General features: G+C 48.5%; 1 protein-coding gene across 1 annotated transcript in view; it reads right to left on the bottom strand.

Moving 5' to 3' along the window:
• Positions 1-15,515, bottom strand: part of NIBAN2 (niban apoptosis regulator 2) — a 101,608-nt gene that overhangs the window by 12,661 nt on the left and 73,432 nt on the right. The window contains exons 4-7 of the mRNA XM_054998527.1: positions 14,485-14,590; positions 10,206-10,373; positions 2,542-2,657; positions 1,620-1,724 (exon numbers count right to left, since the gene is read on the bottom strand). Coding sequence (XP_054854502.1) covers positions 1,620-1,724; positions 2,542-2,657; positions 10,206-10,373; positions 14,485-14,590 — 495 coding nt within the window. The remainder of the gene's footprint in view (positions 1-1,619; positions 1,725-2,541; positions 2,658-10,205; positions 10,374-14,484; positions 14,591-15,515) is intronic.

Here is a 15,515-nt window from a genome sequence, read left to right as displayed (position 1 = left end):
TGGGGTCTCTTTCCCAAGTCCTGCTCCCAGAAGTCTGTTAACTTGACATGTCAGGTACTGAACCTCAGACCAGGTGTGTGGAAAGAAGGTGCTCTGCTTCCCGGATCTAACCCCTCTGCCAGAATGCAAGTATTTATTTAAAGGGGATTTTCAGCAGAGCTATTTTTAAAATCAACTCTTATGGAAAGACCATTATTAGTTTTCCAAATAAGCTCCTGCTCGAGGTTGACGTTCTTTGCTAGAATTATCTTCAGGAGGGCTAAAAAAGTTTTCAATAAACAATCTCTGGGAGGGACAGGCCACAGCAAAAGGGCCAGCTCCGTACTCTGCATGCTGGCACCATGGAATCTGGCAGGTTGGAGACAGACGGATGGTTTGCGCTGCAGTGACAGCCGAGCTCCAAGAATCAAGGAGAGCTTTGTTCAATCCAGTCTTCTGGGTAACGTGGGATTAAGGAGGGTGTGACTCAGTTGTATTAGTCAGCAAGACAACCAAATCAAAAGGAGGGCAGGACAGACATTGCACAGAAAAGGAGGAATGACTGTGTGCCAAGGGATGTCACATCTGAACATCCAGACTATGCCACTTAACACCACCCAAAGTCTTGTTTTACATAATTGATTCCGCTTCTCCAAACCAGGGAAGACCAAGTACGGACTTTGCCTCCAGGAATCCTCTGCCTCTGGAGACATTTCTACACACTGCCCGTGCTGGTGAAGCTTACTTCCATAGATAAGAGGATTAGGGACTCATTAAAAAATTTTTTAAAATGTTTTTAAAAGTAAAGTTATGCAGGATGCTGAGAACGCACAATGTTGTCAGTAATACAAGACTGCTGTGGAAAGTGGCAGCGCTACGCTGAATTCTCTCTTCAGACTCATACAATACATCTTACGTCAAGTACCACCACCGTTCCACCACGTGTTTCTCCAACACATGTGACTAGCTGCCACTAGTAGCCACTCAGCAAAATGATAAAGTAGAACTAGAACAGGGGTCCCTAACGTGGCACCTGTCGGGAACCATGGTGCCCGTCAACTCCTTTCCTGGCGCCTGCCACTTAGAAAGTGGGCGAGGCCAGGTGAGACTTTTGTCCAGCAGGGCTTCTGACTGGCTGTATAGATTTTTTAAAAGCTGCCACTGCAACACAAGGATCTTCACTGTATGACTGAAGGTAAGCTGTGTATTAAGCAAGAGAATATTTTTAAACAATATGTTCATTTTAAAAGGCATCCCTTTAAGCAGAACTTCTGCCAGAAATGAGGAAGAGTTTTGCATGACTTCACACCGGAATGTTTTGTGGTTGACTTTGCCTCTCGTAGCAGCCACTTTGTGGTTGCGCCCACCACCTTATGTCATTATTCCAAATATGCCCACAGGCACAAAAAAGGTCACAGACCTCTGAATTAGAGACTCTGCAGAGGAAAAAGACTAAACAGGGTTGCCATTTTCAGCAGCGGCCCCAAGTTTCTTACTGTGTGTAGCTCCACCCCAAATTGTATACTGAATGGCAAACTTTCTGTTATACATGTTTTCATTGGGACTGTGAGTATTGCACAAATCCAAGCAACTCCCCAGCAATGGGCTCCAGCACATGCACAGCACACACACACACTCACCTGGATCCACACTCTGTGCCTCTCCTGGGCTTTGCCCTTCAGCCGAGGGCCAATCATGTTTTTCAGCTCGGGAAGGATTTCCTCCATCACCAAGTTGCTCAAGACCTGGATAGACAAATTGCACAATTTTAGCAGGTGCACAGTCCACAGATACCCTTCTGCCTTACCCAAGTCTTCCTTTCCCTTTTGTTCTTCTCCCCAGCTACTGCTTCTTTACTGATTTCCCCCTCCCTTTCCAAAGCATGACATTGGAGCAAGCCAGCTTGTCCCAGGACAGACAGCAAACCAAGCAGGTTTGCCGATCAAAGCTTCTGCATGCAAAGAGGGGATCTTTTAGCATTTACAGCTGGCAGCTAAACACACACACTGGCTATAATTTCAATGGAGTAAGAGCCAGAAGACTGGCCACTGACTCACTCGCAAAGGAACCAAGGCACGGCCAGAATGCCTTTAACCTTCTCTCATGGCGTAAAGAGAAAAAGGCTCTGGCAGCTCACCGGATGCCTGCCATTTCCCTCAACCTTGGCTTCTGCCTCAGCATGAAGAAGGGAGGTTTTGGCTAAAGCATCTCCAGCTGCCCCCTCACCTGGCAAGGAAGAGCCCTTTGTCTGCACCTCCACTTGGGAGAAAGGGGGCCAGGGGCCAGATTAGCCTCTGGAAGCCAGGTTTTGCCTTCAGAACTCTAGCTGCCTATATTCCAATTCAGGGATCCTCTCGTGGGCAAATGACACATTCTGGTTTTTTTACGAGTCCCCACTCCACAAATGTCTTTCACTGCAGCTGCTGTGCGACCCACGGGCTATACAAGCTTGTTACTCGTTTTGTTTATGGTTTGCTTGTCAACATTTGTCTCCCACATCCCCTCCTTTCTAGGTCTGGCGTGCCCCGGCCTCCCACTCTCAGGGCTCCCTCCCAGTCTCACCTGTGCTTCATTGCCACAAAGCATGTCCCAGGTACCATACTGCTCCTTGGACTGGCGGTACATGCGGACAGCATCTGTGAATGCCGGAGCTTCCACCTTGGAGTCCTCTGGAATCCCTGGAAGAAATGAACAGGTGGCTGAACATGCTGGGCTGGGGAGAATTGGGATTAATCCAGAGGTCCTATTAAGACTGCCAGAACTTCAGGCCAATCTGCTATTTCCATTACGGGGCACTAAAGGATAAAATCTTGCCTGCACATTGTGGCGGCTGCCACGTTAAGGCTATTCTGCATCATGCCCCTTGGTGGCATTGAACTCACAAGTAAGCCCTGCTGGCACAGGGGAACTGTGGACAGGGCACATATTGCTACAGCAACAAACACCCAGAAATGCAGAGCCAAGCTAGAAGTGACGAATTACACTCGATCGGCAAATGAACATGTGATTGAGTGGAGTGCAAGTGGAGCGCGAGAGAACAGGGAGGAATACTCGTGAGTCTGTTCGCTTGCCATTTGAGTGTAATTCGTCACTTCTAGCTTGGCCTGCCATTGTCAAAATCTACATGGGAACCAGGGCGCATCACTGAATGCTCAACTGCCTCGTGGTGAGATTTGAAGGAGCAGCTGCATGGCAGTTCCAAGCCACCGATCCAGTAGAGCAAAGGGTTTGCAGCAAAAGCGAGAGCAGCCAAGGAAAGAGTTAACACAAGGTCTCTGGCAGCTGCTTGCCCAGCTCAGGAACTTTGCCTTAAATCCACAAAGGAGCCATCTGGAAGCACAAGCTGCCGGAAGTGAGGTTTGAAAAGGAAATTGCCACATTTTGAGGGGTGGGAAGGGGAGAGAAAGTGACTAAAAATAATAAGACCGGATGAATCACAGACAGAACATGATTGCTCAAATCTAAACACCCCCATATGGAGGAAGGAATCGTGGTATGTGCCCTCACTGCCTTCATGGCCACCCAAGATTCTCTCAGAGTGATTCACAGGAAAAGCAGATCCCAAAGAAAGGACAGAGTTGGAAGCTGGGGGGATACAGAGAGAGATTTCTGCAGAATGACTCTTTTTCTGGGGTTGGTTTTAAGCCAGGCGACTGTCAGATCCCGCAGGGGAGCTGGAGAAGGGACAAGGTTGCAGCAGCGAGATTTACAGCAGAGGAGGCGTGACCCGCTCTGCATAGTTCCTCACATCAGGAGAAACGCGAGGGGCTGACTTTTCTGGCTTTGTTTTTTACGACCCGACAATTCAAACCCAGAGTTGGCAGCAAGTGCTGTGGAACTGGAAAATAAGGAGGGGAGGAGGGCAAAGAAGACTCTCGCCTTTGAGAACGGGGCCACAGCACGCCTTGGCTTCTCTGCAAGATGGTAGGGAAAGAAACGCGCACACAGGCCACTGTCTTAAAGAACAGAGGAAAGAACTTGGGGATGGCCTCTGGAAGAGAGGCGCCACAGCCCTCAGAGAGAGCAAATCTCTCTCTTCCGTGGGGAGAAGGAGTAATGCAGGATGTGACCAGGACTCCTGGGATTACCATGCGATTGCCTGCCAAGCAGACTCCAGATGCTGCAGCCCAAGCGTGCATGTGCGACGCATTAAGTTCCAGGTGAAGCCTTCCTTCAATTCTTCTACCCCACCCCTCTCCCCAGTCCATCATCACTTCCTCCAGCTTCAATCAACGCGAGACGTGCAGGGGAGGAAAAACAGCATTTCTTTTAGAAATTGCTCCTGTTTTGGCAGGTGAAAATATGGATCTGCTGCAAAACTCATGTGCCCATTTCTTGGTCATCAACTGGTGGCTGAGCACACACTCAGCACGTACAAAACTCCCAGCGGAAGTCTCTTTTTCAAGAATGTAGGGGGAGGGGGAGAGATTCTAGAGCCATCCCAGTGAAACCCTGCACAAGGCTTCCACTATTCCCCAAAGGCGCCTGAAAGAAGCTTGAAAATGCTGAAAGAGGACCACCACCTTCCTTAAATGATACCTTTTCACGGGAAGGGAGATTTCTGACCCATTTCCACCAAGAAACACTACACAAGTCTTCTGAGAAGGTATAGTCCCTGAGTAGGACCCTATGACAGATTATTCTCAATGGCTCCTACAAGATTCCAGTGCAGAATGATCAACTCTCTCATACAGGTTGTAAGATTGCTCCAGCCAAGAGGCTGCCATAGATTAGATGCAGGACAGTCTCGCATTGCTTAAGTGGACTGCACCAGGCACAGTATCTGGCAGCTTTCACTTTCAAAAAAGTCAAACAAGATTCTACTCCTACAGGCTGAGGAAGGCAAAGCTGAAAGCCCGCAGGCTATTCCTGCAGTCCATGCATGACATGCTTGGCTTCATTCTACCACTGGTCTCTAGGCATCTAAGCATGGGAAGACAAGGCCCTTGATAAGAGAGCCACAAGGGTGTAGCTGTTGACCCTTCTGACCTCAATGGGTTGTTTCAGCCTGGGATAAACTGGTTGTCCTAGTCTGGGATGTCAGCAGAACAATGGACCCCTATACTCAGAATCTGCAGGCCCCCTTTCAAAGTGCATACTAAATGGTTATTTCTTGAATTAGAAACTAGAGCTCCAGGCCTGACCCACATGCCTTGCGTGCAAAAAGTCTTCAGTTCAACCTCCAGTTAAAAGATCTCAGATAGCAGTTGTCAGAAAAGACCTTTCTCTGCTCAAGGTTCTGGACAGCCACTGCCAATCAGATAACACTGAGCTAGAGAGAAAGAAATGATCTGATGCTTTAAAGCAGCACGGTGTGCAGTTTGCTGCAGAATTTCAGTAGCAAGGAAGGTCCCGCCACAGAATTAGGTGAACTCGCATTTAATATGTTTGGGGGCCAAGATCTCACATACTGGAGCCCCAATAAATCAAACTGAGGGTTTACCTAGTCCAGAGGACAAATGTGGCTTCCCCTTGTTCCTGCACCCCAGCAGCTGGCAGTCTAATGTAGACTGCCCTCTGACATCAGGTTCCATTTAGCCAATGTTAATATCCACTGACAGAGTTATGAATTTGGCCATCACTACACCCAGTCTCGATGAGTTCCACGAGTCAATTGCCTACTGTGATGCAGCAAGACAAAGGGTGGCCCCGGCTATGCAAGCAGCCCCCTCCAAAACCAGCAAAGCTTTAAGTCAGAAAGCTGAAGAGGCACAAGCACTCCCCTTCTTCATCAAGAGCAAGGCATCCCTGCTCTCTCTTGCAGCCGACGCCCGGGGAAGGCAAGGCAGACCAAGCCTGGGATTATTCTCAGACACCTGACGTTCGACCTTGGTTATGCAACAGCCAGCCGAGCACCGGGCTCCGAGAGGAGAGTGGCAAGAAGCCATCCCAGCCAAGCGTTTCATTAACCTCGATGGCAAAGACAGGAATTTTTAATTTAAAAACACAGCACTGAAGAGGAAACACCCAAATGCTACAGATTGGGAGGGGAAAAAGAAAAAGGACAGGCTGGTTACTGTTCGCTGGGCGGAGGGCTCTACCCAGCTGGAGGTAGGAGAGAAATTCCAGAGGGAGGCTCCCCCAAGGGACAGGGGAGGGTGGTGGGTGACCTTTTCCTCAAAGAGCCATTTTAATGCTCCCCCTCCAACATTCCAAGCAGGCCCGTGAGTGGGAAGCCAGCCAAGGGAGGGATCCAGCAGGATGGGTGGGACCCCCGCCCCCCCCCCGACACACACAATCGATACCCTCTGCCAAAGAATACCCCACCCCAGGCAGGGCAAGAGGCCCAGCCTGCAGAGGGGCTCCCCATCGTCTGAACAAGTTCTAAGGCCCATGAAAGCAGGGGAAGGTTGTACAACCAGGTAGGGCAGAGTTACTTTGAGAGGAGGTGAAAGGGGAGGGGGCAGCTGCCGGTAAGGAGGCCTGACTGTTTGGATTCTACTGGAAGCTCAGGTTACAGGAAGCTGAGGAAATTGGCCCAGGGAAAGGAGCACTAACAGTGAATGGGGATTCTTCAAAGTGATGAGCAGCAAAGTGATTAGCAGCATAAATCAAATGTTATTATTATCAAAAGCATTTGTATGCCACCTTTCTACCCAAACAGAATCCCCAAGGCAGTGAACACTAATACATTTACGTGCATGCAAAGAAAAAACAAAAGGCGGACTAGGAGGCAAAGGAGAGGACACAAAGGTAAACAGAGATGTTCAAAGGTCAGTTCCCACACAAAAGTCCAATCCCATAGGTGACCTGCCTCTTTCTCTTCTATGCAACTTGAGGTAGCAACCTTGTGGGTTAAGTGGTTCTATTCTCAAAGCCACTGAAAGATCACGGCTCAGTAAAAATTTTAATCTTGCTCTCCCCTATTATAGTTAGAATAAGAACTGTAGGTTGGGGTGACTAGCATTCAAATCTCTACTCAGTCACTGAGAGCTAAGCTACAAGAGACAAATTACACGAGGACGTGCCCATGAAGGGAGTCGCAATGTTAAGCGGGGAGGCTGGATTTTAAGAGATCTGAAGGCTTTGTCAATTTCCCTTCTCTACAGAGCCAGGGGAGATCACTCCTCAGAGGGTTTGTTTATTTCCTCTTTGCCTCCTAGAAGGAAAGATGAAATTGACAGAGCCTTTGGGAAGCAAAGAGGAAATTAGCAAACCCTCTGAGGAGCTCTCTTTGCTGGTTCTATAGATAGGGGAAACTGACAGAGCCTTCTGATCTCTTTTAAAGCTCAGCTTCCTGGCTAACATTGTGACTCCCTTCACGTTAGGGGTGTGCACCCTGAAAATATTTGGGTTCAGAAATATTCAGAAATACCCCAAACCCAAAGCAGCAAGCCGCTTTGGGTTCGGGTATTTGAATCGCTTCGGAATGCTTCATAAAGATTCAGAGCATTCCAAAGTGATTCAGGGGGCTGGGTTTTCTCCCAGCACCCCTCATCCCCCCCCCCCCCGCATAGCCCCCGTCCTCTCCAACCCACTTACCTGGTCCTTTAAAGGACCAGTTTAAGCAGGTCCCTTTAAACTATCAGCTGTCAGGCGGTCGGGGGACACCCCCCCCGCCTGACAGCTGATAGTTTAAAGGGCCCTTTCCTGCTGCTTACAAGCAGTAGGGCCCTTTAAATGGCCCAAACCTCACAAACCCGAGCCCCAGCCCCCCTACCACCTGCCAGCTGATACTGTAAACGTACCTACCACTTGCAAGCATCAGGGAAGGGCCATTTAAATGATCAGCTAGCAGGCAGGGGGGCTCCCCCTGCCGCCTGCCAGCTGATAGTTTAAAGGGACCTGCCGCTTGCAAGCAGCAGGAAAGGGGCCCTTTAAAGTTGCCCAGAAGCTTCCTGAAGCAACTTGAATGCTTTGGGGAGGCTTTGATTTGGGATTTCCGAATCAGGGCCACCATGCTGGCCCCGATTCGGGAATCCCGAATCTTTACAAATAGGGTCTGATTCGGGTATTTTATCAGAATCGGAAACCCGAAGCGCACACCCCTCCTTCACGTGCTTCTCCTTGTGTAATTCGTCTCTTGTAGCTTAGCTCTATGTGATCTTGGTACAGCCATATTCTCTCAGCCTAGCCTGCCTCATAGGGTTGTTGTAAGGATACAACAGAGGAGACGACGACCTGTGGCTGCCTGAAACGCCAGTGCTGTATATGTTTGAAGCAGAGAATGAAATCCTAGAACTATTACTCCAAGCATCTAGTCCACAAGGCATGCAACAGGAATACTTTCTGAATTGGGTCAAGAATGGGAAAAACAGTTAAGCAAATACAGGAAAAACTTCATAGCTGTAGCAAATTATAACCAGACTGTTATAAATTTTTTCAAGAACTTGGAAAAAGTTCTTGAGCTGAGCTCAAAAACGCTACTTAAATAATAATCCCACCCACACCTTCTAAGTCTCCCTATGATACAACTTAGTTCTCGCTATTCTCACACCCACCACATTAGAGAAGGTTAGGACAGAAGGGGGCGGGACATCTTCACACGGTGCAGAACTTAAAAGAATTCATCGCCACAAGATGTTGGGACAACAACTACAATAGATACACTTTAAAAGAGGATTAGACAAATCCATAAAGAAGAATTCCCTGGCTAGCTAAGCCTCATAATGCCAGTTGTTGGGGGGAGGCGGTAAAAGCAGGGGGATGCTTGCTCTCTAGCTTGTGGGCTTCCCCATGGTATCTGTGGCTGGCCCCTCTAGGAGACAGGATGCTGGACTAGATGAACCTGCGGTCTGATCCCGATGGGTTTCTCTCATATTCCAGGATGCCCTATGAGGTTGGCGGCGGTGCAAGGAGAGTTAAACAAATGCCTCTCTAGTCCAGTGGAGACTGCATCCAGCCTGCAGTTCTCCCTACAGCCAATTTATCATCACAGGGCTAAACCAAGGAGGGGGGGGGGGGTAAGTTGAAACCCACTGGCATTTCCCACAGGCATCACTATTTCAGATGTTCCCACCCCCACTGACCTGGCCCAGTCCCGGCCGCCATACGGGCCAGAGGAATAAATGAAAGGATTGGCATTCCTCCATGGGTATCTGGAACAGCCTGCTGAATTAGCATGGTCAAGCTTGGATACAGACCACAGTTCGCTTTTGTGCCATCTTTGAACCATCAGGGGTGCATGATGCAAACCCCTGGAAAAGAAAACCCCGGGGTGTGAGCACAAGACATTCCATGCCCAATGGGTAATGGTTTTGGCCATTGCCCTGTTTTCTTTTAAACTGGTTCCTTAAAATAAGCAGCTGGCTGTTTAAAAACAAAAAACTCACACACAACTTGGGACATAGCCATGGAAAAAACCCCTCTTGCTTCACCTGCTGCTTAACTCCCACCCCCAGCCTGTCAGAATTCTCAACCTGTTGCATCAGACATTTTTTCCATACAATTTTTTTTTAAGAAAGGGCAGCCAGACTTCATTGCAGCCGGCAAAAAGTAACTCAAAGCCCACAGCAAGTCGAGGTTCTTCTCACATGGAGCCATGTGCCAGGAAGAACCACTAAAGCATGTTCAAATGTCTAAAGGGAACTTTTAAAAGGGGCAGCGTGGTGTAGGGGCTGGAGCAGAGGACTGCGACTGGGAAGACTCAAGTTCGAAACCCCACTTTAGTCACAGAGTTCATTTAATGACTTTGGGCCAGATTATTTCAAAGGATGTTTGGCAGAGTAAAGTTGTATCTTGGAACCATCCAGGGCATGTGCCTCCAGCTTTGGCACACACCCACACTCAGTCAAAACATCATGCACATCACTGAGATCCTTGAGATACTTCAACATACAGCTTCACATGAGTTAGCACAGTAACAACAGCCCTGTTGGGCAGGCTAGGATCACCACCACGATGTGGCTGAGAGTGGCTTGCTCGAGTCCATCTGGTGAGAGTTTGCAGTGGAGGAGAGATTTGAAGCAGATATCTCCCACATCGCATCCTGTTCTCATAATCACTATCAGCTCCCTAGATCTTTATGCACAAGGGTGCGACAAAAATCAGTGCAGGATTGCCGCACAGCACACACTGCAAGTACAGAATTTAGAGTTAACCACAGGCTAGTTTGCATCATTTCTGTCCAGAGAGAGTTGTCTGAAGGGTAAGCCCCTTACCCCAAGTCCTCCAGCAGGAATTCCAGATATGTTTCCTATTGAACAGAGAGCTCCTTGAAGGAGAACAGAGAGAAAAAATGGAAGCGCTGCAGCTTTCGTAAGGCCTGGGCACCACCCCGCACATACCATTGTTGCAGTGGCGCACACAGTCCTGGAAGACCGCTCGCCATTTCTCATGTTCCTTGCCAGTCATCACACAGAAGTAGTAGTGCCGGGCAAAAGGGTGCCAGAGGATGAGAGGAAACTGGGTGGGGCACTTCAGTAAGGCGGCATTGCCAGATTTGGGCGCAGGACCTGGAAAGACAGAAAAAGTGAGTGGCAGGAGGTAAAAAAAACCCGCCAGGATTCCAAACAATTTATTCTCATTTTCAAAACATATTACACAATTCAGTCCATTCTGGAAAAAAACAGACAGCAAAACAGAGCCTGGCTACGGGACCAAAGCGCGCACACAAATGCACCCTACACACACAGAGAGGTTGCCTGCTGTCTCTCAGAATAATTCACTGACCCAGCCTTGCTTCATTCCACAGCCAATCAGTGACTTCTCCTCCTGCATCTCGGCATCCTCTCTCCTGATGAAAGATTAGCAGGATGATCCGGCCTCTACAGAGGCTAACAGTTTCATCTCCGCATGTCACTGATTTAGGAAACCAGCCAAGGGCAGCAACTCAGGCAGCAGTACAACAGGCACCCCCCTCCAAGGGCAAGCAGCTCTGCCATACCTCTGCATCAGCTGGAATCAATCCAAGGACTGTCATTGCAGAAAGGTGTCATGACTTACTAACCCTCAGAGGAGGGTGCCTGTTGCTTCACTGCATGAGTCACTGCTCTGGGCTTGCCAATTAGGAGGCACCATGCAGTCATAGATTTAGGACCCACCAAGACAACATTAAAGTAATTGACCTGATACGACCCTCACAAAAAGTTAACAAAGCTCTGAAGGACCTGCAGCCAGAGGTGCAAGTAACTCAAGTAGCATTGTATACTGACAAGCTGCTGGCCTATTTCTACAGCAGGGGAGGCCCAAGATGGTATGCCATGTGCCAGGAGACACGCAGATGGGCAAGCCATCCCAAACATCTGGATTTCACTACTGGTGGCACATTTCCAGGAACAGACACATCTGGAAGCCTTATGGTCAGAGAGAGCCAGACACTGCAATAGGAGCAGGTGAGGGAGCTTTGCTCAGGGTTGCCAGACTGCAACTCACAGACACGATACAAGGTGGTGCCAGAGGAAGAAGAGATGAACGATATTGCCCTGAAAATGAAAGAACCCGAGACTAGACAGGCTTCTGGTCTGGTCCAGTCATTTTCCACGCGAGGTAAAAAAAGGCAGCTGCTTCCTGAAAGGCCTGCAAACATCTGCAAGAGATTAACATCCCTTCCGCACTCCAGGGCAGCAATTGTCAACACACTGACCATAAATACAGAGGGGTGCTTTGCCGTACAATCCAAGCTTAGGGTCAGGCTCAGCATTAGCATTGTGCCCAGCTGCCCCAGTCTCTAACTATCCTGCTACACCAGTCCCCCCTCTCCCCCCACACCCTACTCTTCTACTTGTTGGTCCAGCTGTAATGGCCTCATCTAGGGACTCTCATCTTGAAGTAGGGATCTCATTTCAAGTGGGAACCAGCTGTGCCTGGACAGCTTTGCTCCGACAAGATGTTTCACCGTTTTGTTCGTTTGTTTTGCCATCAAGTCACAGCTGACTCATGGGAACTCCTGCTGGGGTTTTCAAGGCAAGAGATGTTCAGAGGTGGCGTGCTATTGCCTGCCTCTGCATAGCAATCCTAGAGCTTTTTGTGGTCTCCCATCCAAGTAATAACCAGGACCGACCCTGCTTAGCTTCCGAGATTTGATTAAGATCAGCTAGCCTGGACTGTCCAGGTCCGGGATTTTACTTTTATCTCCTGAGAATTGGTGGGGGGGGGGGTGAGGGGAGAATACCCACACCCAACATTTATAATAATACTAGCCAAAAAAGCCCACTGTAGGAAAAAATACAATGGGCTCTAGAAAGCAGGGGAGGGGTGGCAGGTGGGACAGGCTGGAGAGGGCTGAGAAGAGCTGACAGGTGAGGCAGGCTGGGGAAGGCTGATAGATGGGGGCTGAGGAGGACTGACGGAGGGGGAGCTGGAGGGGCTGAGAGGCAGGGGCTGGGAAGGGCTGGCAGGCAGGGGAGGGCTGAGGAGGACTGATGGAGGGGGAGCTGTGGATCGCGGCTTTGGAGGTCAGCAGGTGGCTCGCCCTTCTCTCCCCTCGCTGGCTCAAACAGGCTGCTGAGGGTGGCCAGTAGCTCGCCCCTCCCACCTCCTGCCCAGCTCAAGTGGGGCTGGGGAGGGCTGACAGGGGGATCTGGGAATCGGGGCTTTGGAGGTCGGCAGGGGGCTCACCCTCCCCTCACCAGCTCAAGCAGGGCTTCAGAGGGCAACGGGTGCCTTGCCCTTCTTGCCCGTCCGTGTCTCAAGTGGGGTCGGGGAGGGTGGCGGGCGCTTCGCCCTTCCTGTCCCTTGCCCGGCTCAAGTGATGCTGGGAAGGGCGGCAGGTGCATCACCTTTCCCGTCCCTTGCCCAGCTCAAGCGAGGAAAGGGAGGGTGGCTGGCGGCTTGCCAAGGCGCTCTTGCACTGGGTACCCAGAGGTGCAGGGATCGCGGCAGGGAGGAGGTCAGGTGGCAGGCCAGCCATGAAGACTCATCTTTCATCCCTGCTAGGGGCGCACAATTGGGCCTGTGCTGTGGAATCAAGGTGAGTCATCGTAAACACGCTTACAGAATTACATAGTAAGATAATAATAACATTTGATTTATATACTTCCCTTCAGGACAACTTAACACCCACTCAGAGCGGTTTACAAAGTGTGTTATTATTAACCTCACAACAATCACCCTGTGAGGTGGGTGGGGCTGAGAGAGCTCTGAGAGAGCTGTGACTGACCCAAGGTCACCCAGCTGGCTTCAAGCAGAGGAGTGGAGAATCAAACCCAGTTCTCCAGATTAGAATCCTGCTGCTCTTAACCACTACACCAATGTACTCATGCTCCAGACAGATATGCATCAAAACTTGTTGATGCGCTAAGAACTCTTTTGGCTGGGTCATTTCTCCCCAAGAACGAGGGTTGTGAAGCTCTGGAGCCCCCCCCCCTCTCCACAAAGCCCCCAAGCCTAGAGTGGGTCGCAGCTGTCCTTCCCACCAACACTGCTCTGCTCTAGATCTTAAATCTGCTTAAAGAGAATCAGACGCTTTTTTGCAAAGTTCATTTGAAGCACGAGACGTTCAGAAAAGCAACACCCTTAGGATGCCCCTGTTGAACCGATATAGATAAAAGCACATGACAATAATCAATACTGAGCAATACTAGGCCAAGCACTTGTATTCTAGATGAACTTTCAAACTTTGCATAAACCGTCTGTGTGTTTTTTCTGTGTTAGGTAATTCTAACAGGTGTGCTTTAATCTTTTGACAGTTAATTAAAATAGTGGACTCTATTGAGATTAATGTTCCTCTATAAGAGATTCAACCAATAGTGATCTCTCAATTTAACTTTTTCTGACACTTCTCAGAGAGTTATAGTTTTGTTTTGCAAGTTTGAGTAGAACGTCATTTTTTACTAATCGGAAGATTATACAATAGAAACTATGAATATTCAATGAAGCTTCAGACCAATTATTGTTTGTTTGTGCTATCATGTGAATAGACCTTAGATATTTGCATATGATGACTTATAAAATTGCAAATTCAGATAGAATGTCAGAGCTCTGATGAAAGAAATCTCTTGAGAGATTTTAGGTGAGAACTTATTTTTACCTATGCATTTCATAGAAACTTTGATTATGTTAAACCTGGAATTTATTAAGAAATGTTAGCAAACTTATTTCTTATTGCCTTTTTGTGTTCTGTTTTTATAGGATTTATATTAATAACCATTTATATTTTAATTACTTGCTTCATTAAAAAACTAGGGTGTATTTTCATTAATGTGAAATAAACTCTAGACAGGTGTCTGTGTGTTTGATAAAGAGTTGCAAAGCAATATTGAACCCTATATAAATAAATGTACTGATAAACAGGTGGTTCAAAGAACTTAGCTGTTTGACAGGTCTGAGAACTAATTGCTGAAAGCTTTCCAAGAGAAAAGATACATCTTTCTTTTGGCTAGCAGAAGCTTAGTTTCATACACGGGCAAAGTCTCGTTACACCCCTAAATCCAACTCTCGCCAGAAAGAAATCTTGACGCTGCTTTAGCAACAGGAGACTTGTTTAGCCACTTCCTGCCTGGAAAAAAGGTATTTTCACCAATTGCTTTACGGCAGCTTGGCAGAACTAAGACAGCTGACCCAAGCTGCTTTCACGGCTGTAGCCAGTTGACCATGATTATCTAAAGGACTTAGGAGTGCCCTTACCTGGCAGGCTGTTGTTGATCAGTTCCAGATACTGGTCCACGGAGGTGAGAACTTTGTAACCAGCACTGTTGACTAGAATTCGGGGCTGCAGCCCCCTCTCATAAGCCTGGAGGAGAGGAAAGAATCCACACATGTTGTTTCATGATTGGAATAGATCCAGAGGAGTTAGCTGTGTTAGTCTGTAGCTACAAAATAGTAAAAAGTCCAGTAGCATCTTTAAGACTAACCAACTTTATTGTAGCATAAGCTTTCAAGAACCACAGCTCTCTCTGCAGATGCATCTGATGAAGAGAGCTGAGTTTCTTGAATAAAGCTGGTTAGTCTTAAAGGTGCTACTGGACTCTTTACCATGATTCTAATGTCTCTGAAAAGGAAAATGTTCATGACAAAGTGACCTTTATCCTACCACTGCAAAGTCTGAACCCTTTCTACTACTTAAAGAAGCTCTTCTGCTGAAGGAAGGCCTCAAACTTTACTAAGTGGAGGGGCAGGATACAGGCCTCAGATTCTCTAGTCTAATGAAATCTGGGCCCTGCACTCTACATCAATTGTAATTTGTATTTACATCCGACTGTTAGCCAAGTTAGTCCACTAGGGACTGATTTAGCACCATGAAGAGCCATGTATCATTTGGTTAGGCATATGCAATGCCTGTTTATGTGTATTATCTGCTACAGCCATATACATCTCTCTGGGGGTTCTACAGCCATGCCTTCTACCATTTATGTTTCATGCAGGGCTCATTTCAAGGGGGAACGCACAGGAACGCAGTTTCGGCAGTTCCCCAAAGAGGTCCCATGTCAGGCGGCCCCGCCCACCTGACTCTCCGCCATTTTGGGGCCGTTTTGTCTTGGATCGGGGCCAAAACGGCCCGGATCGGGCCTCTGACGGGTGCTGGATCACTCTCCCACTCAGCAGCAGCCCGATCCTGACCATTTTGGGCCCCTTTTCGGCCATTTTCAGCCCCCTTTCTGCCATTTTGGGCCCAGTTTTGGCCCTGAATGGCCAGGATTGGGTCCAAAACAGCCAGG

The sequence above is a fragment of the Eublepharis macularius genome, chromosome 14, assembly GCF_028583425.1.
Source record: "Eublepharis macularius isolate TG4126 chromosome 14, MPM_Emac_v1.0, whole genome shotgun sequence".
NCBI classification, from domain to species: domain Eukaryota; kingdom Metazoa; phylum Chordata; class Lepidosauria; order Squamata; family Eublepharidae; genus Eublepharis; species Eublepharis macularius.
Note: the sequence above shows the minus strand (reverse complement) of the source record. Positions and strands in the feature narration are given on the sequence as shown.